General features: G+C 44.9%; 1 protein-coding gene and 1 non-coding gene across 4 annotated transcripts in view; both read right to left on the bottom strand.

The window, feature by feature from the left end:
* The window catches only part of LOC148442377 (uncharacterized), a 138,005-nt gene that overhangs the window by 57,013 nt on the left and 53,868 nt on the right, over positions 1 to 27,124 (bottom strand). For all 3 annotated transcript variants that reach the window (XM_088464013.1, XM_088464015.1, XM_088464014.1), the window contains 2 exons: positions 23,440 to 24,553; positions 2,278 to 2,308 (listed from right to left, as the gene is read on the bottom strand). In XM_088464013.1, the coding sequence (XP_088320139.1) occupies positions 2,278 to 2,308; positions 23,440 to 24,553 (1,145 nt within the window). The remainder of the gene's footprint in view (positions 1 to 2,277; positions 2,309 to 23,439; positions 24,554 to 27,124) is intronic.
* On the bottom strand, positions 7,356 to 7,463 carry LOC148442378 (U6 spliceosomal RNA). Its single transcript, XR_015875823.1, has one exon. It is a non-coding gene; the product is annotated as a U6 spliceosomal RNA (small nuclear RNA).

Genomic DNA, 27,124 nt, shown 5'->3' with positions numbered 1-27,124 from the left:
ACATTTAAAGAGATTTAGATTAGGGTTTATTTCTACGGTGTCCCAGAGATCATTGGAGAGGAAAGAGGTCAGTTATCAAGATCAAGGCCCATATTCAATTGGTTTCGCACGCGCGATACTTTTTCTCCGGCATTGCATATTTGAGCTGTGGAAACTTATGCGCGCACCACTGTTCGCCATATTCAATTCCAAGACACGTGAAAATGCAACCCGGTGGGTGCAAACCAGGCTAAAAGTACTGTCAGAATTGGGGAAATCAGCCTGACACCATCAAAAGATGCACTAACATTGGGGATCAATGTACATGCCCCCGAATAGTCCTAATAAAGCTATTTGGGGTACTTAAGATGCGTCAATTTACTCTAATTAGCGTCTTTGCACTAGTGGTGAAGAATGGCATTAAGCAGTATTTTTGGGGAAAAATAAGTAGTCCTGTCAAATTTGGGGTACTTGAAAATGGGTGTAAGCATGGTTTACAGTTGCTTAAGTTTAAAAAAAAAAAAAATCTTTAAAAACGCACCTGCAATCCAAAAAACCCTCACCCCTACTTGCAGACCCCCTAAAAGACTATTTTGCTAGTTTAAGTTTGTACCCCCACTTTGAACTTCTTCGCCTCCTTTTTCTAAGTAAGTTTTTGGGGTGGTTTTTTTTATGCAGTTATCCTTTGGGGGGCTGTCCCAAGGGTGCTGAGTGGTTTTTCCACCTTTGCACCCAAAATAGCGATTTTGCACTTTTTTTCGACACCTATTCATAGGCGAATCTTTTTCGCCTATTACATTGCGTTTTCGAGTATGCGAAAAGAGTTTGCAATTGAACACGGAGACAGGTTTTCGTCTGACAAAAAGTCACAATTGGCGATACTTTTTCACGGTTCTCGGCTTTTTGCTTCTAACGGAATACGGTTCCAAGTCTACATTTACTGCTCTATAAACACATAAAACATACAGATTCCATTTGAGACCATTTTTCTCATTGTACACATTAAGATGTGCAACCAGCCAAACTAGAACAGCAGTTTTATGCAAAGATGCTGTGGCATGAAATACCGGCGACTGAGTAGCTGCCTGTTCATATCCAGACAGCAGCTTCCCAAAAGTTCAACATTCCGACAGGGGCTAGTAAGTAAATTAACCCTCTCCTCTCCCTACTCTATCCCTCCCTTAGTGGTGCCTAACCTCCCCCCTGCCAGCACCTAAACCTAACCCTCCCGGTGTGGTGCCTGACCCTAATTTCTCCCCAGGGGTGCCTTATCCTAACTCCACCCCCCCCCCCTCCCCTCCCCGTGGCTAACACTAACCTGTCAACCTGTCCCCGCTTACGTTCGTTCGAAATGCCAGCTGTCGGGATTTCAGTGTCGGGCTAAAGACAGGCGTTGGTATTTCAGCACCTAGCTGTAATCTAGAGTCGGGCTTTCGACGGCCGCTCATCCTGGACATCGGTAAATTCACTACATCCCGCTGTGGCATGTGGCTGATGAAACCACCATACCTTAATATGATGCTGCAAGTTTGACCTGGGATTTCTTAAGGACACTAATCCTTAAATCAGACAAAACCTTATATTGCTACATCCCATTGCTCAGAGGCAATCAGGGCTTAACTGAGATATACAGTGTAATAATCTACAGATGCTCAGTCAGTATTTGTTTTCATTTATAGCGGTGTTGTGCTAGGTCTAATCACAACATCAACACATTGATATTGAAAGATCACAAGTCCATATCAAAAGGATAATTTGTGCATGCAAAAGAGCCTATACAAAGGCTAGAATGCAAGTGATATTACCAATATGGTATATCACAGGTTCTCAAACTCGGTCCTCAGGACCCCAAACAGTGCACGTTTTCCAGATCTCCTCACAGAATCACCAGTGAAATAATTAGCTCCATCTGTGGATTTTTGTTAAAATGTGTCAGTGGGTAATAAATACATCTGTGCACCTGCTTGGTGACCTGCAAAACGTGACCTGTGTGGGGTCCTGAGGGCAGAGTTTAAGAACCACTGTGGTATAGAATTATGCCTGCCACAGGCATCTGGTTATTTGCTTTTCATCAAAATGTGCAGCTATTTGCATTGTAGGGCTAAAATATTTCCACCTCAAATTACAAATAAATGACTTTTTTTAATAGCGTAAAAAAAAAAAAAATTAAAATTCGCATGAAGTCCTGAGTCCTTGGTGGCATCCTATAGATCCTTTGGCTTTCCAATAGTTATCCCTGAAGTCATGAAACAAATGACCATGCATTAAAAAAACAAATATTCGGCTTATCATACTTACTTATTATTGCATGCATCACTTGTGGCAGGATCTGTTAAAGTAAACAAAAGTAACACTATGAAATATACATATTTACTGTTTAACCTATAAAAAGTATACTACAAACTATTACATAAGGGTGTCAATGCATTGTTGAACAAGTTGTCCGCAATAGGTCACACCTTGCATGCACAGAACTAAAAAAAAAGATGGTAACGCAATGGGAGTGACATCACACAAACCATAACAGTAAAGCAGTCCTGATGTAATATAGTAGAAATGGTCAGAGATATTAAACTTAAGCAGAGCAACAATATTACACAAATCCTGTGCATTACACAATGATCTAGAAAACAAAAACATCACCATGCCATTAAGTGACATGTTCACTATTTCTTACAGTTTATTTATATAGTCTCCCCATTCACCAATATACCATATATTACATCATCTTGATGGGTCTCTTCCACAAAATACACCATCAGAAACAAAGAGGCATGTCAAGATTGTACAAAAGGTTTGCAATATTGAAAGCAGAAAAGTTATGGATACAATGTAAGGGGCTGAATTGTGTAACGTGTGAAGAAAAATAAGAATATCTGTAAATGTATTTCTGCATCAAGGGATTTGTAGGCAAATAATCTCAATTGACAATTTTAATTTAAATAGAAACATCTCAAATGTAGCCACCTCTCCAAATTCAAATCCTTTGCAAACTTAATACAATTAACCTTGAATGAAACAAGCAGAATTACTTTATAGTCTGATTAATGGACAATTATATTTAAAACTTAAATTTCCTATATCTGGACTTTAAGTAAAACCCAGGCCTAAAAGACACTTACATGGGGCCCAGCGTTTAAGCTCACTGTTCTCAGCATGTGCTTAGCCCTGTATACAACACACTGCCCGTCTGAGAAAATACCAGTTACATTATTTATTGTACTGCACTCACATCTGCCAACCATGGTAGCTGGCTCTGCAATTCTATGCGGTTTATACCAGGGGTTGCCAAACATTTGGACTTGATCTACTTTTAAAACCTTTTGTGATCTACCAAGCCCGAAAAAGGGCTGTGCCATGCAGAAAAGCGGGAGTGACCTCATAGCAAGTGACGTGGGGTCTGTCCTGACAAAATCACATAGTATCCCCAATTCATATTACTCCAAACAGCAGCATAATCTTATTCACTTACACACAGTAGTGCTCCTTATACACAATGCCCCCAGTAATAGTGCCTCTTATGCAGTTCCCCTGTAGTTATTCCCGCCCCCTGTATTAAAGCCCCTTATACAATACCCCCTGTATTAGAGCTCTTTATACAATGCCCATTATCCCCCAGTAGTTGTGCCCCTTATACAATGCCTACTGTAGTTGTGCCCATTATGCAATGCCCCCTGTATTAGCGCTTAATATGCAATGGCCCCTGTATTAGAGCCCATCATGCAATGCCCCTGTAGTTGTGCCCATTATGCAATGCCCCTTGTATTAAGAGCCCTTAGACAGTATCCCCAGTAGTGCCCATTATGCAGTGCCTCCAGTAGCACCCCTTATGCCGTGCCCCAAGTAATGCCCCCTCCCCTGTGTAGTACTTACCTCTCCACGCTGTTCCACACTCCCTGCCGCTGAGTGGATCTAACTAGATCCAGCAGGCTCTTCATATTGTGGGTGATGTCACCCGCGCATTGCATCACTGGGAAGGCTGGTCTCTGAAGCAATCAGAGGCTTCTTTAGTCTCTGATCACTTCAGAGAACCGCGTTCCCAGTTGCTGCAGCAAGTTGGTCACGATCTATTGGTAGATTGCGATCAAAGTATTTGCCAGCCCTGTTTTATACTGTTCAGTTGACGATTTTATATTGTGATATTAGGCTTTATTTCTTGCCTATGTATGTTTTTTAATTAGGGAAGAAAAGTGCACACAGTGCTGAATGTAAAGATTATTTTTTTTATAATGGAATATGAGACACATGGGTATCAGGACAGATACTTTTTTTTCTGAGTAGGTTACAAAATAAAAGCAACTCCCTACAGCAGACATTGCTAGAGCAGACACTCCACCAGTCGATCCCATTAGCCCATCCAGCAGCAGCGTCTAATAAAAAAAAATAAAAAAACCGTCAGTGTGATTCTTATTGACTGCTGCACTGAACTCATAGGTGCGGCTACCATGTTTACCTACGGTCAGGATGTCCCTCGGCAGCCAATAATAATCAGGGCGATTCTTATTGTCTAGCTCAGCTGTGCTGAACTAAAGCTGCGGCTGTCTGTCACTTAGCCTCAGCCAATAAGAATCTGCTTGATTCTTATTGGCTATTGCTGTCTGTCACATAGCCTCCATTGTGCCGCTGCCAGAGCCGGTTTAAGGGGGGCCACAGGGTCAGGGCCAGCTCGAAGGAGCTGAACCCAAAACGGGGTCACAGAGCTGCACCCAGGACCGATCAAGTCTAGCTGGCCTACACTGTGGCTGCTCCTTGACTGTTGTGTCGCCCACGGCTGAGGGCAGGGAGCTACTCTGTCAGACAGGTCAGTATTCTGTGGGGAGCTGGGCAATTTAATGTAGGTTGTATATTTATTTTTATGTGAGGGACAATGTTTTGTTTTTCCTGTGGGAGGACTGTGTGTGTGTTTTCTGCTGTGAGGGCCAATGTGTTTTTTTTTTTTTATGTGCGATTTTGGCAGGACGATCCACTAGCTCCTTGCTGAGGTCACACCCCCTTTTTGGCTTACCACGCCCCTTTTTTGGGTGCACACAAATACATACATCTATCCTCCTTGCCCTGCATGTCTCTTTACGTGTGAGCGCCGTGCATTGCAGTAGCAACGAGCATCTTTTTGTGCGACTATTTCCCTTAAAATGAGTCGCATTTGCAAAGCGGATTAAAATGATATGCGGCATGCTTATATTCTATGTGCGACTGCGGCTATATCTTCATGCAAAATGCTACGTTACATTGGCTGACACTAACTTAGCATTTTGCATGCGGATACAGCCGCAAACAGAATAAAATGCTATGCAGCATGCCTATAATCAGCATTAGCTGCTTGTGTGTCCCCATTCACATCACTTTGCGATTAAGGCGCATTTTAAAAAGGAAAAAGTTGCACTAAAAAAAATAAATAGACTAAGGGCTGTTTAATGCGCAAGGAGGCTAGATGTATGTGGACACCTGTGTATCAATGAAGATTTTTAGCTTTAAAAGTAGATCAGAGAGCCTGGAAGTCTGGCCACACCTGCCCTACACCGAGACTGCAGACACCCAGAGGCATAGCGTGAAGCCATGGCACCCAGAGCATGCTAATGCTACCTGCTCCCCCCTTAATGAATTTTGCTAAATTGGTCATAGGACATATTTGCCAAAATAGAAGGTCAAACCTACCAGTTGCTCTCCGGCTGTCAGGGCTCACCATAAATAAAATAAAGGCAGGTAGGGGATGTATGTTTATGCGGTCCACTGAGAACAGCAGCTGCAGATGGCACATGTCCAGAAAACAGGATTTTGGTACTTACCGATAAATCCCTTTTTCCGATTCCACAGGGGACACTGGAGTTCAAGACAGTTGGGTATAGACGGTGGTAGAGTAGAGCCTGGCACTTTAAATAATTTAGAAGTGTGACTGGCTCCTCCCCCTCTATGTCCCATCAGACCCAGTTTAAGAACTGAGCCCGAGAGGAGATGGAGGACAACAGGAAAATGAGGAGAAGGAGAAGACCAGAGCGGAAGAATACCGACTGAAGGAGAACAGAGAAACCCACCGGAGGGAACACATGAAGTCACACAACCATATAAAAAGGAACCAAACACGGCAGGTACGCCGCGCTGGGCGGGCGTCCAGTGTCCCCTGTGGAATCGGAGAAAGGGATTTATCGGTAAGAACCAAAATCCTGTTTTCTCCTTCATCCACTAGGGTACACTGGTGTTCAAGACAGTGGGGACGTCCCAAAGCCAACCTCCCAGGTGGGAAGCACGGAGAACTTGCAGATCCTTTGGCAAAACCGAAAACCAGGATCGCCAAGAATCATAGGCCCAATGGAAAGGCAAGATCAAGTGTCACAGAGCAGAGGAAACAATCAGAACTCCCTGCTAACAGCTACAGAAATTCCACAACTTACGGCGTAATCTTAATATAATAATGGCTAGTGAGAGAACACCCGCAGATGAAAACATCAAAAATCAGCATAAGCTCAGCTGAAAACAGACCAAGCCCGAACCATTATTGAACATGGGAAGCTGAATAAGTCGCAGACAGCAGACCCCCATCACTGCTGGACAGAATACATATAGATATACGTATAATAATACCAATCTACAGATACAGAGCTGATCCTGTCCACAGAGTGTACAGGAAGGCAAAAAGTCAAGACCGAACAGTCGCCCTGGACCATTCTTGAGGCCCAACTACTACAACGCTGTCAACCAGCGGAAGGAAGTCTCCAACAATTATAGATCCCACTGGGTATGAGGCAGAGGTGGCTATGAAAGGAATTATGGTCACAATTCTTTCAAAGGGTCAGACAGCAGTACAACCACTCTGAAACAGAGGGATCAAACAGCAACTGAAACCCTGCAGATATAAATCCCCCTACCCGACCACTGGCAGAGTGAGTGGCAGCCCATCAGTTGCCTGCCTAGAGAGTCATTACTACCGCTGGTCTCAAACTCATGTATGGGGCGCCCCAGGCGGGGACTATAGGGCACACGCTCTGTGCCGGCCTGAAAAGAAAACCACACCAATGACCCCAAACAACTGACATCAATCATGACAAATGCGTAGTAATTACAAACTGCTGGCCCGAACCTAGTATGAAACAACCCGGATACTGTGGCAGTTAAAGAGCACGGATGCAACAGCCACCCAGGGAGAGCTACCAATATATGGAAGCATCCCATACAGCAAGGCTAGAGAACTAGGACAACCATAAAGGTACCCATCAGATACCTGTCAGTGTGATGAAAATTTCCAGAGATACTGAACAGGAATCAGGCTCCCTGCGCAGAAAATAAAGACTGTCACACTGTACTATAAAGATGTGCCTTAGCCTATAGATGCGCTACAGTCCTTTATAACTCCAACAGATTCTAGTAGAATAAAGTTACAATTATGTATGGAACGCTTCACGAATTTGCGTGTCATCCTTGCGCAGGGGCCATGCTAATCCTCTCTGTATCCTTCCAATTTTTAGTATATGTGCTGCCGAAGTGAGCACTCTAAATGTTGGAACCATGCATCCACACGCCCGGAAAGCTCTAAAGTGTAGTAGAGCCAACTGATTACGAGAGCGGATGGCTGCTAGGACTGCAGCTAGGGTGCGGAAGGGAGACTTGTAATGTCAGGTTGCCTGAAATAGGAGCATCTTCCGAGGCATTAGTGAGGTACCGCTTACCTGTGAGCAACCAGAAGCCCTCTAGACACTATGTAGCATGTCACTGACCTTTTCCATCTCACAGCAACCAGTCACGTCAGGTATAGAGTGTAATTCAGTGGGCAAAGAACCAATGCTCTACAGCACAGACTTCAGTCTGGCGATGTTGTCTTAGTAAATACTGTAGAAAACTAGCAAACGGTTAGTGGAGACAAGAAGATTGTACAACAGGAATCTATACCTGAGCTTGTTACATTAAGGATGTGTATACCAATAGAGATTATACATCTACCACATGTACGGTCTGCTAGTGCATCAGTACATTCATACTTATAATGGTGAAGTGCGTATTAGTTAAAAGGCGGATTTAAATAAGACCTTATACCAGTCAAGATACACACAAATATTACATATTTGATGATTGATTCCCACCAGTGACCCTTGAAAGTTATAGTGATCACAACGAGAGGGATTCAAAATTGAACCGCAGGACCAAGGATTTACTTGATACTCACCAATATAATGAAGCCAGGCCTGCCCCTGCCTATTCGGAGGGTGGCCCTAGGTCTTCAGGCACAGGAGCAGAACTGCTGTCTGTTGTAATTTAAACAATTAGGTCCTGAGGATGGTGTAGAACCTGGATTCTCTATGTACTGATAGGAAGTGCACCTAGGGGCCACTTTATAGCCTCATTTTATGAGATATTGACAAGACCATAATATTGAGTACTGGAACCTATACTGAGAAAGGTACCTGTACCTAGACAGAGTGCATTAGTTATCCCAAGTAAAGAAGGGATATATCTGTAGTGGATAACCCCAGTAAGGGTTAAAACAAGAGATATGGTAAGAACTTACCTTTGTTATCTCTGTTTCTACGAAGTCCATAGGGTCCACAGGGTTGACCTTGGGGTATAGGTTGGGAACCAAATCCGGGCACCACGCAGTTAAAGCTTTTAGCTCCCAGGATGCACTTGGGTCCACTCTCCCTATAACCCCGCCCCCCAGCCAGAGGCACCTCAGATTGTAAGTAGCCAAAGGCCGGAGGAGGAGAGAAAAAGAGAGAAAACTGGAACACTCTAGAACCATACTCACAGAAAAGGAGACGGGAAGCCGGTGACCAGTAACACAGCCCATATGAAGCCAGGTGCGTCAGGGCGGGCGCCCTGTGGACCCTATGGACTTCGTAGAAACAGAGATAACAAAGGTAAGTTCTTACCATATCTCTTGTTTTCTACTTCAGGGTCCATAGGGGGTCCACAGGGTTGACCTTGGGGATGTCCCAAAGCAGTTCAACCAAGGGTGGGGACGCTCCTGTGCTGAGAGGAGAATCCGTCGCCAAAAAGGAAGCATCCTGAGAGGCAAAGGAAACCAATGCCTAGAACCTTAAAAAGGTATGGACAGAAGACCACGTGGACACCTAGTAAGGCAAAACAGCCGAGGCGCCACGACGAGCCGCCCACGAGGGTTACACGGCCCGAGAAAAAAACAAGCCTCAACGACAGAAATGCCCACCCATGGGTAGGCCCCTGAGGAAGACATACGAGGCCATCCAGTCAACATTTCATTATAGGCCGGCCATCGTTTCCTGTTAAAACCAGAAACCGCAGACCACCAATAAGGAGTCCGCTTACCATAAGGAACTTGAACGGATCACATAAAGCCAAAGAGGCCGGACCACAGTCCATGAGGCCACAACAGCCGAGAGGACTGGGAACTGAATGGCCATACCATAAGTTCCAGAATAATATGGAACCTAAAAACCACTTTAAGAAGAAACACAGGGCGAGAGCAACTCACACCCTGACATGATGCCCTCCAGAAGAGGGAGCCACATGAGAACGCTCCCAATTCAGACACTCTCCTGGTTGATTTAAACACCCTGAGAGAGAGAGAGCTTAAACAATAGACCATGTAATGGCTATCACAACCAGCGGTTCCATTGACTGTCCCCGGAGGGAACAAAGAACCACTACTAACTCCCCAGGAGTCCCTAGGGAGGACAAGTGGAGACATAATCCAGAAAACACTCCAAAGGATGAACTGGATACCAGAGCGGAGCAATTCCATATCTTAACCATACCGACAGTGTAGAGATCCGCACTGTCAGGAAGGCCAGGCCAAGGGTGAAACCCAAGCCAGCTGGAAGGAATGCCAGAATATCTGGAAATCCTGGACACCGGAGGATCGTATCGACAGGTACGATACCATAAGAATTATGTATGCCACAGTCCGTGGCAGATCCCAGCAAAGTCTGGCCTATCTGCTCTAAACATCTCAATGAAGACAGAGCCAGGGAAGCCCGAGGACCACAGTAGGGGCGCAGTTAAAGACAAGCGATCCAGATCCAGGGAAAAACAAGGACCCTGAGACAACAGGTCCAGATAGTGAAGCAGTAGGAACGGAGCATCGAGGAGGAGACTCCGAAAATCTTAGTACCAGTGATGTCTGGGACGACCTGGAGCCCCCAGAAGGAAAGCCCCTCCGTCTCGAATTAAACTTCCGAAGACCTCGAGGAAGAAGGGAGACCGGAGGACACAGGTACACAAAGTGGAAGGACCACTTCACTGACAAAGAGTCACTGAAGGTAGCTTCAGTACTCCTAGAGCTGGACTGTAACACCGGTAATGTGTGATCGAGTCAGAAGGCCATGGGGATCAATCCCCTCAGGGAGGCCCCCTCTGCTCACCAGGAGTTGAAACCTCTCTTGGAGAAGAGACTAGTCCCCGGGATGCACGCCGTGACGGCTGAGGAAGCCCGCTTCCCAATGGAGAGCTCCGGGAATAAACACCGCAGAGTTGGCCAGGAGAAGACCCTTGGACTATGTCAGAATGGGTGACATTCCTAACATTGCCACCCAACTACCAGTGTTGCCTAGATGGAAGCCACTGTTGTGACACTGTCAGACTGAACCTATTCAGGTTTACCGTGACAAATGGGTTAGGCCAGAGTGAAAGTCCAAGACAGCTTAAAGTATCAACAAGGTAAGTGGCAGGGCAGAAGCGACAGACGTCCAACTGCCCCGAAATGAATGCGGACCAGACACTGTCTTTAGCAAAGAACACCCTGGACGAGATGGCCATAGCCACCCGGACAGAGACCAACTCGCCTCCGTAGAAAGTATCATCGTTCGAACAGCGATCCGATGGAAAAAACTCGATCCATCTGGAGGGGAGTCAATTATGGCAAGGCCTGGAATGGAACTGAGCACATTCCACCCTACCAAAAGGTAGACACTCTGGTAGACCGCGCATCACAAAGAGTAATGACATATGTCGACTGCGTAGATATCCGCACACTCGAAGTTGAAGAGTGGAGATCTTGTCTTACGCCAGAAAAATTCTCAGATTCTGAGAATCCAGCAGTGCTCCCAGATGAAGAAAACCCTGTGAGGGATGCAGGGAGGACTTTTCTGTGACGAGAAGAAGCCCCGGTTATCCTGACCTGGCGGTAAAGTACCTTGGTGATCCTGCTAAAAGTAGGAGACCGTCCAGAGAAAGGAGCATTCGGATACACTGAACAGGTGAACTGTCAGAAAATCCATAAAGCTGGTAAACCCCGGTGGAGTGGAGGACAGCCCCAAAAGGCAGAGCCCGAAACTTACAAGTGTTGCTGTGGCACAGCAAACCTGAACCCATGCTGATGAGAGGGCTCTGTATGTACCCGTAGGTACGTATCCTGAATACTCGGATATACCATAAAATCCCCAGGTTCCAAACATCGGATGATGGAGCATGGACGATTCCACCTGAGTCAAGGCACCGTTGGAATCTGATTCAGGGATTTGAGACAGAGTATAGGCAAAGGAGGACCAGTCGGTCACCGCCCCAAAAAGAAAGTAGAACAACCAGTCCCTCACTGAGATAGTGAGGTTGGCCGAAATAGCTCTGCTTACCACAAAGACTGTATAGCTTTCTGGGATTGTAAGGCCCTGATCAGTTCTGAAGAAGGGCCCGTGTAACAATGCCTGTGAGGAGGCTGCATGAGCAATGAGAGGCCGTTGAGAATCAGTACCTCACTCTGGAAATTCCCCAGATGTAGACCTGTCCCGTCAGGCTGAGGGTATATCCTCAGGTGTAGAAACAGGGTCGTCCGGAAGTCCAGGACTGCTCGGTACTGGATAAGGTGGCCCCCGTGGAGGCCGACAGCCTAGGAAAAAACAGGCCTTTAGGCTGACCCTGAGGACAAAAAGACTTAACAGAGTTAGTCCGAATGTAGTGGGAGTAGCTAAAGACGGTATCTTCCCATTAGTGATACTGCCAATGATGCAACGATCTTGTCAAGGTCAGGACCAAACAAGAACTTCCCCCTGGAAGGAGTGTGCACCTCTGCTTTCCCATAACGCAGCCATAGGGTACTGCGGCGGATACAGACGCCGCCGAAACCCTGAAAGTTAGAAGACCGGCATCCCATGAGGTAATCCCACATATGACCACTGCATATTTTGTGAGCGGCAAAAAGATATTTGAACCTCAGACGTGTTGGAGGGGAAAAACGTCACAAAAGCATCACCATGCGATGGCCATGGTAGGACGGGCAACAGGCCCTGAAAACGAGTACATTGATTTCAGGCAAAGTTACCACCTACGGATCCGTAAAATTCGTCCAGGCCGGGATGGGAGGCGTATTAATGCCTGTAACCCGATGATTAACATACAAATCCATCCCAGAAGGGGATTTCCATTACTTGTGAGGACCCTCAGGGAATGGGAAACAGGAGGCCTTTGTGACTCCTCGTATCTGGGGACAGCCAGACTCCCGCTATGAGATCCACCCGCTGGGCAGAAAACGGGAGATGTATGATACTGGTGCAGGATCGACATTCTCTATATCCAGAATGAGCCTGGCTACCAGCCCCAAAGCAGGGATAATAATACTTGAGATCGGCTCCCCCCATGTGAGAGGGAAAGAGCCGAATATACCATCCAGTTCACGGCAGAGCCACTGGTCAGTAACCACAGGGCGTATATCACGCCAATTAGTATTTCGTATAAAACGACATCCACCAGGGTGGCCGTTGTGGTAATCCCTGCAAGGGGAATGACAGACCGATGTGGTATCGGAGGTAATTCATGTACTGTGAAAAACCCCGGCAGGGAGCGATAGTCTGTGACACAGGGGTAAATTGCAAGAAATTGCGAGATACCCCGAGTTCAAAAGGGCAGTATGGTGAAGTAACTCCAAGCGAGTGACGACAATGGGGCCCGCCCGGCGATCCTCAAAGGAGAGGATCCTGAGAAACAACGCCCTTTAAGGGGGTCGTGCAAGGGGCCCGGCACCAGATGGTGCCGCATACGTAAACCTTTCTGAGTTAAAATCCTCCGCACTAATTCCTGCAGGCTATGACTTGCAGGATAGCAATAATGGGTGCAGTATCGTGTGCAATCTCCTGGTCAGATATATCTGACTATCTTGACGGAAATATTAAGCAGCGCCATACCGGTCCTGACTGACGCTAAGATTAGCTGCAGGAACCCATTATCAGCGTACGCAACTCACAGTTCCATCTAAAATATGGCAACGTGCAGCACGCAACAGTATGTGACAAACCTCACAGATATTAACAAATATATATATGTGAGGTCTCAGAACCACCCCAGGTACACCTGTATTAGGGCAGATAAAGAAAAGGGATAGATATACACTGACAGGTGAGAGAAAAAGCAGACAGTCAGCACTAGCATAAGTCACATACAATGCAGAAAAATATATATACATACATAAGCATGACATATAATATACTGCACAATGTCGCTACATTCAACTGCCCAGATTCAGTGTCTGGGAAGGCTATAGCGCTGTGTACACTCACCCAAAATGGCCAGGTACGCAGGGGGACTGGGCTCACTGACATCCTAAGAGTTCTGCAGCACCACAGAGAGATAATGGCCGCTGGAGACCTCAGAAGAAGCGTGGCCCGCGGAGGAAGCAGCTCAGCGACGCCAGACTGTAGCATTGAAAGGCGCGCTGAGCTGAGGGGAGGAGCCGCTAGACAGGGAAGGCTTCCTCCCCTGGCTAGCAATTAACTCCCCGGGATGCCGGCTCCCGCTGCCGCTATAATCCCTGGTGGGCTGTGGACACGCGGGGTATGCCTCCATGGAGGGGGAGCCCGCCGCCACCGCTAGCGCCTCCGGTCTGTCCCCAGAGACCGGAGGCATAAGGCTGCATGTACACGCGGGTCACCGCAAGCGGTGACCACGCGACTTACCTGTCCCCGTCGATCCGGCAGCAGCCCAGGGATTCCTCCAGAGCCCGGCTAGTACAGACTCTGGGGTCCCGCTGCGATCCCCAGATCTGTACTGGCGTCGCAGCGCCGGCGGGGTGTAGGAGCGGCAGCTCAGACGTCCATTGGACAGTCTGATGCTGCCGCTCTGAAGAGTAGTAAAAAAATAATAAAATAAAACTCTTTTAAGCTTAGGGGCTGCTAAGCAGCCCCCCTGCAGTAACGGTGACCCGACTCCGGCCGGGCACCAACTTAAACTGAGGTGCCTCTGGCTGGGGGGCGGGGTTATAGGGAGAGTGGACCCAAGTGCATCCTGGGAGCTAAAAGCTTTAACTGCGTGGTGCCCGGATTTGGTTCCCAACCTATACCCCAAGGTCAACCCTGTGGACCCCCTATGGACCCTGAAGTAGAAAAAACAGGTTTTCCCAATTAGGAAATATTCATACAAGAAATGTGAATATATAAGTATATATACACACACGTAAACCCAGAGAACATAGTTGCATGAGAAGCAATCTCTTTGAAAAGGAAGAGTTCGTACCAATATAGGAAGCATTCTTGCCAGACTCCTGCACCAGATTATCATGAAAATAAATACTATATATATATATATATATATATATATATATATATATATATATATATATATATATATATATATATATATACATACACATACACACACATACACATATACACACATCTATATCTATATATCTATACACACACATATCTATATCTATCTATGATCTATATCTATATCTCTATATATACACACACACAGTCAGGTGCATAAATATTGGAACATTGATAGAATTTTCATATTTTGGCCTCTATTCACCACCACAATGGCTTTGAAATGAAACAAACAAGATGTGCTTTAACTGCAGACTTTCAGATTTAATTTGAGGGTAATTACATACAAAATCAGGTGAACGGTGTAGGAATTACAACGGTTTCTATATGTGCCTCCCACTTAAGGGGCCAAAAGTAATTGGACAAACTAAACAATCCTAAATCTAACTTTCACTTTTTAATACTTTGTTGCAAATCCTTTGCAGGCAATTACAGCCTGATATCTGGAACGCATAGACATCACCAGACGCTGGGTTTCATCCCTGGTGATGCTCTGCCAGGCCTCTACTGCAAATGTCTTCAGTTCCTGCTTGTTCTTGGGGCATTTTCCCTTCAGTTTTGTCTTCATCAAGTGAAATGCATGCTCAATTGGATTCAGGTAAGGGGATTGACTTGGCCATTGCATAACATTCCACTTTTTAGCCTTAAAAAACTCGTTGGTTGCTTTTGCAGTATGCTTCGGGTCATTGTCCATCTGCACTGTGAAGCGCCGTCCAATGAGTTCAGAAGCATTTGACTGAATATAAGCATATAATATTGCCCAAAACACTTCAGAATTAATTCTGCTGCTTTTGTCAGCAGTCACATCATCAATAAATACAAGGGAACCAGTTCCATTGGCAGCCATACATGCCCACGCCATGACACTACCACCACCACGCTTCACTGATGAGGTATTAGGTTTTGGATCATGAGCAGTTCCTTTCCTTCTCCATACTCTTCTCTTCCTATCACTCTGGTACAAGTTGATCTTTGTCTCATCTGTCCATAGGATGTTGTTCCAGAACTGTAATGGCTTTTTTAGATGTTTGGCAAACTCTAATCTGGTCTTCCTGTTTTTGTGGCTCACCAATAGTTTACATCTTGTGGTGAACCCTCTATATTCACTCTTGTGAAGTCTTCTCTTGATTGTTGACTTGACACATATACACCTACCTCCTGGAGAGTGTTCTTGATTTGGCCAACTGTTTTTCTTCACCAGGGAAATAATTCTTCTGTCATTCACCACAGTTGTTTTCTGTGGTCTTCCAGGTCTTTTGGTGTTGCTGAGCTCTCCGGTGTGTTCTTTTTTAAGAATGTTCCAAACAGTTGATTTGGCCACACCTATTTTTTTTCCTCTCTCTGATGGGTTTGTTTTGATTTTTCAGCCTAATGATGGTTTGCTTCACTGATAGTGACAGCTCTTTGGATCTCATATTGAGAGTCGACAGCAACTGATTCCAAATGCAAATGTCACACCTAGAATCAACTCCAGACCTTTTACCTGCTTAATTGATAATGAAATAACGAGGGAATAGCCCACACCTGTCCATGAAATAGCTTTTGAGTTGATAGTCCCTTTACTTTTGGCCCCTTAAAAAGTGGGAGGCACATATTGAAACCGTTGTAATTCCTACACCGTTCACCTGATTTGGATGTAATTACCCTCAAATTAAATCTGAAAGTCTGCAGTTAAAGCACATCTTGTTTGTTTCATTTCAAAGCCATTGTGGTGGTGAATAGAGGCCAAAATATGAACATTCTGTCAATGTCCCAACATATATATATATATATATATACACACATATATACACACACACACACACACACACAATGAGCAAAGAAAGGCGGCACTGCGGGTCTTAATCAGTCGTTGAATTTATTGCCAACGTTTCAGGGCCGGACGCCCTTTTGTCAAGGATACATAAAAAGATATACCAAGGTTCTTACCTTAAATAGCTCACCCGTGCATGTGTGTGGCTCTGGGAGGCCCGCGCATCCGCACATTGCAGGGCGCGTCCCCCTCTGATGACGTGCGCTGTGTCCGGATTCCCTGGTAACCAAGGAGACCCGGATGCCACGATCATCAGCCACACTGTATCAAAGTGAAATAAAAAACAATTAAAGAACATGACGCCACCAATGAATGTGGTAATGCTTCCCTGAGAACATACATACACAATTTTATAAAGACAACAATTGTATCAAACAATCTGTATTATACACTAATGACACCATATTATAGAGACTTATAGGAAAACATTTGTATCAAGAAATCTATATAATGCAATAATTGCACAAACTGAGGATGGCTAAGAAATAAGGTAGAAAGTATTACTGATGTAATACATGAATTCTAATAGAAACAATGTATACCGCTATACACAGCGGTTAGATGCTACTGGGCATTGCAATTAGGAAAACATCTTATTAGATACTAGTCACGAAAATGTCAATCAAAACGTATTCCAACAGATTTTGTCATTTAACCCTTTTGGTACAATCGTGTCAAGTTCCATTATCCACTTGGCTTCAAGTCGCAGTAGTTTTCTTTCCCTAACACCCCCTCTTAGGGTAGCTGGAACATGATCAATGATCTTGTGTTTAAAAGTTGCCAATGAATGTTTGTGTTCTGAAAAGTGACACGCTACAGGTTGGTCTGTAGTTTTTCCTTGTAGCGCAGATCTTATTGCTGTACGATGTAGTGCCATCCTTTCTCTCATGGTTCTGATCGTTTTTCCTACATAGGTTAATCCGCATGGACAGGTGATAATATACACTATGTATGACGATGTACATGATAAGACATGGTGTATTTTGTACGTTCTATTTTTATGGGGGTGTTTGAATTCACCACCTGTTACCATACTTTGGCATGTGACACATTTCAGACATTTGTAACAACCGCCCGTTTTACTAAGGAATTGGACTCCCTCTTCAGTTTTTTTCTCAAACCCTGTGATGTCCGCATGTACAATTATATCTCTTACATTGCGTCCTCTTAGAAAACATGTCATGGGCTGTTGCCCTTTATAACTAGGCAAATCCCTATCTGTTGCTAGTATTGGCCATAGGGCTTTACTAGCTTGTTGAGTTACTGGACTGGAGGTTGTGTATCTTTGTTTCCAAGTGATTACCGACTTATCTTGTTTTTTTTCTGGGTTGTAGCAATTGGTCTCTGTTAATCTTAAGTATTTCCAATTTCTGCCGTTTTAATAGGTTCAAATCATATCCTCTATTGGAGAATTTGGTAATGATGTTATCTAATGCATCTCCTAATTCCTCCGGATTGCTTGTTAACCTGGCCACCCTGAGCATTTGTGATCTTGGTAGGCCCTTTTTCAATGATGTGGGGTGATGACTTGAAGCAAGTAAAAGATTATTCTTATCTGTAGGTTTGCTATATATTGATGTAGCAATCTTTCCATTAACGAGGGACACCTTCACATCTAGATAGTTTAGTGTTTCTTTACTATACTGATAAGTGAATTTTATAGGAGATTATCTATTGTTAATGGATGTCATCAGATCAATGAAACCTTGTTCGCCCCCCAACCGAAACATGAAGAGGTCATCTATGTAGCGACAAAAGAATAATATATGCTTAGATATTTCATGATTCTGAAAAAATATATTTTGTTCTTCTTTAAGCATATAAATATTCGCATAGGTGGGGGCCACATTGCTGCCCATTGCGCAACCCATGTAGGTAATATTCCCCATTGTACAGGAAATAATTGCGAGTTAAGGTGAGTTCCAGCAGATGTAAAAGAAAACAGATCACATTCACTGTAGTTTTCAGCTGTGAGTAATTCCCTGGTAGCATTAAGACCCTCAGAGTGTGGGATAACGGTGTATAGATTGCATACGTCCATTACGCAAATCAAGGTGTTTTCAGGTACTGTCAATATGTTTAAGCTGTAGAAGGAATGACGTAGTATCTTTAAGCACAGTGGTCTGTTTGGAGACATAGGGTTGTAGAATTGTATCTAAAAATTGCGATATTGGTTGGTATAATGAATTTTTTACCGATATTATTGAGCGACCTGGTGGCTGTACAAGACTTTGTGAATCTTCAGTACCAGGTAAAGGACTGGCACCACAGGGAACTTTTGAGTTACAGCCAAACACAATTTGGTGGATTTTATTTTCCTCAGTGGCTTGTTTGAGTAATCCATCAATCTCTTTTTTGTATTCTATGGTAGGATTGTTTGATAGTTTGTTGGATACCATAGGGTCTGATAGTTGGCGATTAGCTTCCGTCTTGTAGTCCTTCAGGTCTAATACAACAAGAGCACCGCCCTTATCCGCTGGGCGGAACACCATGTCTATGCGTTGACCTAGTTGTTTTAAAGCTTTATTTTCCTCACTGGTTAGATTGTAATGATTTACAGATTTAGTCATATTGTATCTTTTTACTGAATTGTCCAGTAATCTTGAGTAGGTCTTAATGGATGAATTTAAGGGACTGTGGATCAAAATTTGAAGTGGATCTTGATTGAATGAAGTGGGAAAAGGGTAGTGGTTGATCTAAGTCGACTTTGTGCTGAAAAAATTCACACAGTCGCAATTTGCGGGTATATTTATGTAAATCTTCTTGCCATTCAAATTCGTTATAGATCTTAGTCGGTACAAATGAAAGGCCCTTATTCAAAACCCTCATTTCCACTTCAGATAGTTGTTTGGAGTATAGGTTTACTATTAAGTCTTCTTCTTCCCTCTTCTTGTCATGGTTTCTTTTATTTTGGGTGGGCGTCCTGTTGGTTCTGTAACTCCTGCCGGAGGTGCATCTAAAGGGAAGCATATACTTTGACTTGGTCCATCCTAGTCCACATTCATCGTATCACTATCGCTGTTTTAAGTGATATTGTCACTTGTAGTATTGGTCCCTCTTCTCTTTCTCCAACTCTGCTTCTGTCTAAAAAAGGAAGGTCTTTTTTGTTCATTCCCTGTTAACCAGCGGTAAACTATTCCCTTCATAATCTGCTCGAACGATATGCAATTTATTTTTTTTGAATTTAATCAATTCCCTCCTGTAATTTTCACATGGATATTTAATTTCTGATATAGATCATTTGTTGTTTCCTGCTGTAAAGTTGTTTTGTGGGTAATTTCAAACAGGGAAATTTTCTCTGATGTTTTTCAGCTCCTTGCATGCCTCCTCTATTACGAGGAGCATGAGATCCATCCCACATTTAATATGCCTGTCCATTTATGACAAAAATCAGGATTATATCGTCCTATAGTCGGGCTATTTTTAACCCAGAAGCCCCTAGGTAGCATTTTCTCACGATAATATTCAGACAGGGAAATACCATGTAATTGGAAATCAATCTCTCTCTTTTTCATTTTAAGTAAATGACGGAATAGGTCCTCATTGATTGCATTGGAATCCTCCTGTGTTAGTTTTTCTTTAAAGAGAATGTTTTCAGCTTCTTCATCAGTGAAGCTGTATTGTTCCTTATGGCTGCTGTAAATTCCCCTGCAACCTGTACTATCCACCGGTCCTGGTGTTGCAGCTTGTTCCATGTTGTAACGTGATTAAACAATCACGAATGGTGAGATAAAAGCAAAGATAAGTAATCCTTATTTTTTGTAAAGGAGATGAAGCAGACGGGTGCCCTGGCCCTTTAGGATATCCTCAAAAGGAGCCCCAATATTGTATAGGTCCAATCGGTCCGGCACTTCCGTTTACACAAGTGAAGACGCCTGCGTGCCCTCCTCAGTGTAAGGTGTAGAAGAGCAAAGAAAGGCGGCACTGCAGGTCTTAATCAGTCATTGAATTTATTGCCAACGTTTCAGGGCTGGACGCCCTTTTGTCAAGGATAGAGAGAGATATATATATATATTTTTATTACACATATACATACACACACACACACACACATATATAGACCTCAACAATGCACACACGTACCAACATCAAGATCAATAGGTGACAATAATATTTAACATGAGCAACAGTTAGAGCCATGGAATGAACTGAGCCAAGACCTTGGTTGAGCCCAGGACAAACTTCACTCCAGACATATGTATAGGTTCTAAAATAGGGCTTGTGTATGAAATAATACATGTGGCTTACCTCCACGCAGGGAGACTGCTCATGTGACGCGTGTGGCCGTCATTCTGCTACGGCGTAGGGGCCCGTTTTGTTTTGTTTTTTATAAACAGCGTGATGTCCCAGACTGGTTTTGATCCTGGGACCCTTCTGTCACTGGTGTACTCGCCTTATCAGGTGAGCCATTTTAGCTCCAGTTGAACCCACTTTTTCAAAGTGGGAATCAAAGAGACAACCTCAGTGCAATGACATATACTGCAGTATACATGATGTATACAGGCCTATTTGACACAGGCATAGATCGGCAGATCATGCAGAGGGCAAGTGACATGGACTCTGTATTTGGCAGCGGCATGTTCCCCCCTGAGCTAATGTCAGGGCCCCGGAATCTCTATACTAGTGGCAGCGGGTCCCATGATATGTAGAGGTGCTGCTCTTCAATATGAGTACTGATTAATACTTAGACTCCTGCAGCCATCTTGAGGTAGACAATTTTAAAATGGTCATAACTATCCTCTACACCAGTACTATCACAATGACGTAGGGCAGCAGTTCGGATAGTTGTGGGGCCGACTGTTTTGCAGTGCTCTCCCCTCTAACAATTCATTGTGGAATCTCCACGCAGGGACCACCATATAGGAAATAGAGATGAGTCAACATTTATATGGACCTTGACGCTGCGAAACTCAGTAAGCAGGAAGACTGCTACACTGCGTGCATAGGTTTGAAAATCGCTCAGTATGCATCAGAATAATCACAGCATTATACTATAATAGAGGCCAAACTAGGTTCTATCTAGATTCTGCAGCTCCCCATATATGCTACTGCTATGCACAGGGGAGTTTCTATAAATCAACAGTTTCTACACAGCACAGCGCACTCCGCCGCACCATCAATAGGAAACATCAATAGACAAAACTGGCAATAACAGACAGACATTTATATATGCAAGAAGGCGCCGCATATACATACTTATATAAACACATACATACCCCATGTAGGCATGTCATATACCTTAGGCTGCCTTGGAACTAGCTGCAACATTACAGTGGGTGCAGTCCAAACCTCTCTCAGGACTGCCAAGAGCATGCTATAATAAACATGCGCTGTACTGCGCGCCAAATAAGCGAGAAGCTTAGACGCTTTTCCTCCCCTCATTAAATAGGATGGGGAATCAGTGGTTAGGCATTAACCAGAGACCCAGCCGCAGAGTGCAGCGGCGGGTCTCATCTAGCAGCTCTGACACTGCCAGGTTTACTGGCAGGGGAAGGAGGTTGTGTAACAGCTGCGCAGCACGTGCTCTGAGCCCAGCGTTAATTGCGGCACCTGCTGCCCGGGAGCAGTAATGGGCGCCGGACCAAAGCCCCGCCCCGCCGGGAATAGCCAGGCGCTAACAACCTCCGATCAGTAGGATTTTTATACAGCTCCCACTAATGGCGGGCGTTTAGCGCGCATACCGCGGCGCTACACCAATCGTTCTCCATTTGGGAGGTACTGGGCGTTTGACGGCTTGTCAGCGCTGCATTGACCTTGAGAGGTGCAGCATCTCCTCCTTTAACAATAGGAGGGAGAGCAAGGCGCTGTTATTTCAGTCCACTCGCGGTCCCCCCCCCCCGGGTTTTTTTTAGCGCGCCTAAACAGCCACGCGGGAGTTCAACTCTGTGCCGATGTTCTTTGTAAGCACCGGCTCGGTGAAGACTGACAGCTGCTGAGCGGCTTTTCAGCTTACAGACAGCCGCGCTGAAGCGGTATCTGAGTGCCCCCATGAATGCCGTCGCCGGAGATTCTACAGTACAAGCCCCGGTGCGGCTACAATTATTAGCACCACGCAGAGGCACCTATAGTGACAATCTGTCAATGCCCAGCTATTGGCCCACCACTCCAGCTAGTCAGGAGTGGTGGGGTATATTTACGGGCTGCTGCGGCCGGGATGCTGGGCTGAGGGGGCGGCGAGGAACCCGGACACATACCGGTGTCAGCAGTGGCGGGTCCTCGCAGAGTCCGATGACTCCATTTGTTATGTGCCCCCTCCCCAGGGTCACCGGACACAGGCTGCAGTAGCCGTGGCAGTGCCCTTCCCGGCGGCTCCCACGTAGCAGGCAGACTGCCACAGCAAGCAGCCTGCCTGTCCTCAATCCTTGTTTAAATAAAAACAATTAAAAAACATAAAAAATATGAAAAAGGCTGGATGTGAGTGAACTGGAGGCAGGCGAGGGGAGTAGGCTGGAGTCAGGTGAGGAGGTGTGCTGGCTGGCGGGAGAGGACTGCATGGGGCAGGAAGATAGGCACGGAGGCATGCTGATAGGCAGGGAAGGACTGGAAGCAGGCAACTAGGCAGGGAGTTGAGTTTGTGAATGTAAAGTGAGTAACTGAGTGTTAATTATTACAATAAACTGTTAGCAGCCCCATTTCCCTCTTTTTTCGGTTTTCCTCTGCTCCACCCCTTATTTCTGAGTGTCAGAGCTGAAGGGACCTCCGCTGCAGCACACTGCCTCACTTCCCCCAGTATGCAAATACTAGTCTTCCCCCCCTCCCCTGGTGGCTACAACCTCCCTCACCGAAACCACTGAAAAGAGGTCCAGCCTGTACCTGCCCCCCAGCACAGTCCACCTCTCCTGTCAGGATCTACGGAGGGCACTTAGGTGTGGCACTGTGCAGGAGCAGAGAAGGAAGCAATCAGGGGGAGAAACCAGTGCACCTGGAGTCGGCACCCGGGAGTCTATCCCCTATTCTACAACTGCTGGAGTAGGAATTCACCTGCAGCCAGCCCCCTCTGATCTGTCCGGCGCACTGCTGAGCTTGTGGCCGTGGGTAGCATGTGTGACTTACAGGATTGCGTTTTGGAATGTCCACAAAACCTTTATTCTGATCAAGGTCAGAGGCGGACTTTGCAATGGATAGACACAAAAGGAGTAGCAGGCTTACCCGACAGCTCTTGCTGCTTAGAGGTCTCCCTTCCGCTGATATCACATACTCTGCCTTGAGGGTTTTCTGCACCAGAACCATAACTCTCACTTGTGGGTATTTCAAATGTTGCTGGAACTTTGTTAGCAGAAGAATAGGTAGACGTTTGGTTTCTCATATGATCCACTGTTAAACCATCTATAGCTACTGTATGACTAGTGGTAATGTCCATTTCCTGATCCGGAAAAACTGTAGTTTGCTCCATACAGACTAGGCTCTTTTCCCCTGCATTTACACTACTCAACAAAACCACATTTTTCGCAAGTTCCATTTCGTTCTCATCACTAAAATTGATGGTCTTTTCATTGGGGAAGACCTGGTCATCACATATAGGATGAGGTTTCCATAACACTATATCTATGTGAGTTGTATGACTAAATGTTAAGTCCATGTCATCATTCATCAACACTGTTTGATCATTAGAAAAAGTTGTGTGACATTTACTAGTGTTGCCAGATAATTTTAAGTGATGTAAGCTTTGCTTCTCAGTGTCCCTGCTAGCACTGCTAGTACAGGTACTGCCTGGATTATTATTTGGGAAGTCTCTGTTGAACATTGGAGTGAAATTAGTAATGTTGGTTGTGTGGCATTTTGTTAGCTCCAGACCATTCTCTTGCTCTCTGAATACGTGTGTGACATCTCCTGTATTCTCCAGAGCATGAAAAAATGGATCCACACTCTTGTTAGATCTATTTTCTTTAGACACATATGGAAAAATGTTCTCCTTGTTATCATCATCTGTCCAGATATTTGTGTTTGATTTTACAGTTTTTGCTTTGTCATTTGCCAAGGTCGCCAAGAAATCCTCAAACTTTATTTTTGTTGGACAGGAGGAATCAGTCAGCAGCTGGAAACCTGCATTCTTTTGACCGCTGATTGAAAATGGTAAATTTATGTTACTAGTTGATTCCTCAGTTTTTTGGGATTTTAAACTCGACAAAAATAAACCAGTATCTGTTTTCTTTAGTTTTGCCTCAACAAGCCGATCAATGGCAACAGTGTTGCTTGCAGTCATATCCATATTATCAGAGGAGAATAAAATCGTCCTGTCTGTAGTGCAGTCTGTGGCAATCCACTACGCAACAAGAAAACGTCAAAATTAGAAAACTAGTTCAAAAGAAAAAAGTTTAAAGTGCACAGTACAGTATAAAACCAAAATGTAACAACATTTAACACAAAGGGATAGATCAGTCACACAAACTGTCGAGTAACACTGCCATACCTGCCAACACTCATTGGAAACCAGTGATACATTACTCAAGTGGTTCCCAAACTTACTTAAATAACGGCGCCCTAGAGTATCAGCATTTTTTTTTTGTTTAAAAAACATCTCTAGCCAAGAGTTTGAAAAATTCAGAAACAATTCTAAATAAAGTTAATTGTGCTTACCTGTCAGCCTTAGGGTCAGTTATGTGGTGGAGGACAAGGTTGGGTTGTTTGTTCATATATTTTAGGATTGGCAATGATGGGCACTGGTTTTGCCTATCACATGGACCATATATAATTTGATCTGGTCATTGACCACCAAACCGTGGCACCCCTGTAAGTGCCCCACGGTACAAAGTTTGGAACCACTGCATTAGCCCAAATGATATGCTCAAAACCCACTGCAGCTACAGCACTTTCAGATATTTATGAATCACAAGTAATTGATATTACCAGCGCTACTATCTTTTGTTGTATTTTCCATGTGTATTAGGGAGTGACAATCCCTTATTATAGTAGCTGCTAGATAAAAAGGATCATTTCAGTGCCTGTTTTTACCCATTTGGGTATTCCTTTCTTTTTTACAGCACTTTCAGACACTGAAAATAATGACTGCCTGGTGAAAACAGACTGTTGGCAGAATAGCTCAATTACAAAGAACATTGCTACCATTTTCCCACTTTCTAATTTGAACAATAGCTAATAATTAGAGTTATGGTAAGAACTTACCTTTGTTAACGGTTTCTTCAAAGTCCATAGGGCCCACAGGGAGACCTTGGGGTGTAGGTAATAGAACTGAATCCGGTCACCACACAGGTAAGCTTTCAGCTCCCAGGATGCATTGGTTCCACTCTCTCTAAACCCCGCCACCGAGCCAGAGGCACCTCAGTACGTATCAAGCGAAATGCCAGAGGAGGATAAGAGAAAAGGAAGACACAAGAATCACTTTCTCACACAGAAGGAGATGGAAAACCGGTGACCAGCAACATAGCCCATATGAAGCCAGGTGAGTCAGGATGGGTGCCCTGTGAACCCTATGGACTTCGAAGAAAGTTAACAAAAAAGGCAAGTTCTTACCAGCACTCATTTTCTTCTTCAGGGTTCAAAGGTTCCTAAAGCAGTCCTTTTAAGGATGGGGATGCTCCTGTGCTGGGAGAAGAATCTGGTGCCCAAAGGAAGCATCCTGAGGGGCAAAGGTATCAAAGGAATAGAACCTTAGAAAGGTCTGGACAGAAGACCACGTGGCCGCCTTACACAACTGAACAGCAGAGGTGCCACGGTGAGCTGCCCATGAGTGACCCACAGATCAAGTAGAATGAACATTAACAGAAGTTGGAACATGCAGGTCCGCCTGTGAGTAAGCTTCTGAAATAGTCATATGAAGCCATGGATCCAAATATTTGTTTGATGGCTGGCCATCCCTTCATGCGAAATCCAAAGAGTGATTTCCGAAGGGAACTGGTACGGTCAACATAAATCCTGAGGATACGGACCACATCCAAGGAGGCCTCACCTGCTGAGAGGTCTGGTCATTGAAAGTACTATATCTCCTGATTAATATGGAAACAAGAAACAACTTTATGAAGGAACAGGCGAGTGCGAAGCACAGCCCTGTACTGGTGAAATATTAGAGAGGGAGAACGACAGGAGAGCGCTTCAAATTCTGACAACATCCTGGCAGATGCAATAGCCAGAAGGAAAAGAGTCTTAGCTGTTAACCACTTAAGTTCCACCGAATCTAGTTGTTCAAATGGAGGAAGAAGAACTACTGAAAATTTCCAAGGAGCCACTAGGGGGACAAAGGGAGGTTGAATCCGGAGGACACCATTGAGGAAGGTGTGGATATCATGGAGCAGAGCAATTCTATGTTGGAACCACACTGACAGTGCAGACATGCACTTTCAACGAGGCCAGGCGTAGGCAGAGGTCCAAACCAGCTTGAAGGAGTGCCAGGACACTGGAAATTCAAAACACCTGAAGGTCGTAATCTCTAGTACGACACTACTGGAAATATGAATGCCACACTGTGGTAGATCCTCACAGAAGCAGGCTAACGCGTTCTTAGCATTGTGTTGATGATAGAGCTAGAGAATCCTTTGGCCCTTAGGAGGAATGTCTCAAGAGCCACGCCGTCAAACAGACGATCCAGGTCCAGGTAAAGGCAAGGACCCTGAGACAACAGGTCCGGACATTGAGGGAGCAGGAACGGAGTGTCGATGGAGAGACTCCAAAGATCTGAGTACCAATGACATCTGGGCCAAGCTGGAGCCACCAGGACAGTACCTCCATCTTCATTGAACTTCCGAAGAACTCGAGGAAGAAGGGAGACTGTAGGGAAGAGGTACACAAACTGGAAGGTCCACTTCACTGACAATGAGTCTACAAAAGGTAGCCTCGGCATCTCTTGTTCTGGACCTGTACACAGGCAGTTTGTGATTGT

Source organism: Taudactylus pleione, unplaced genomic scaffold (assembly GCF_031769625.1).
Source record: "Taudactylus pleione unplaced genomic scaffold, aTauple2 ptg001562l, whole genome shotgun sequence".
NCBI lineage: Eukaryota > Metazoa > Chordata > Amphibia > Anura > Myobatrachidae > Taudactylus > Taudactylus pleione.
The sequence above is the reverse complement of the archived record's forward strand: the minus strand, read 5'-3'. Positions and strand labels throughout refer to the sequence as shown.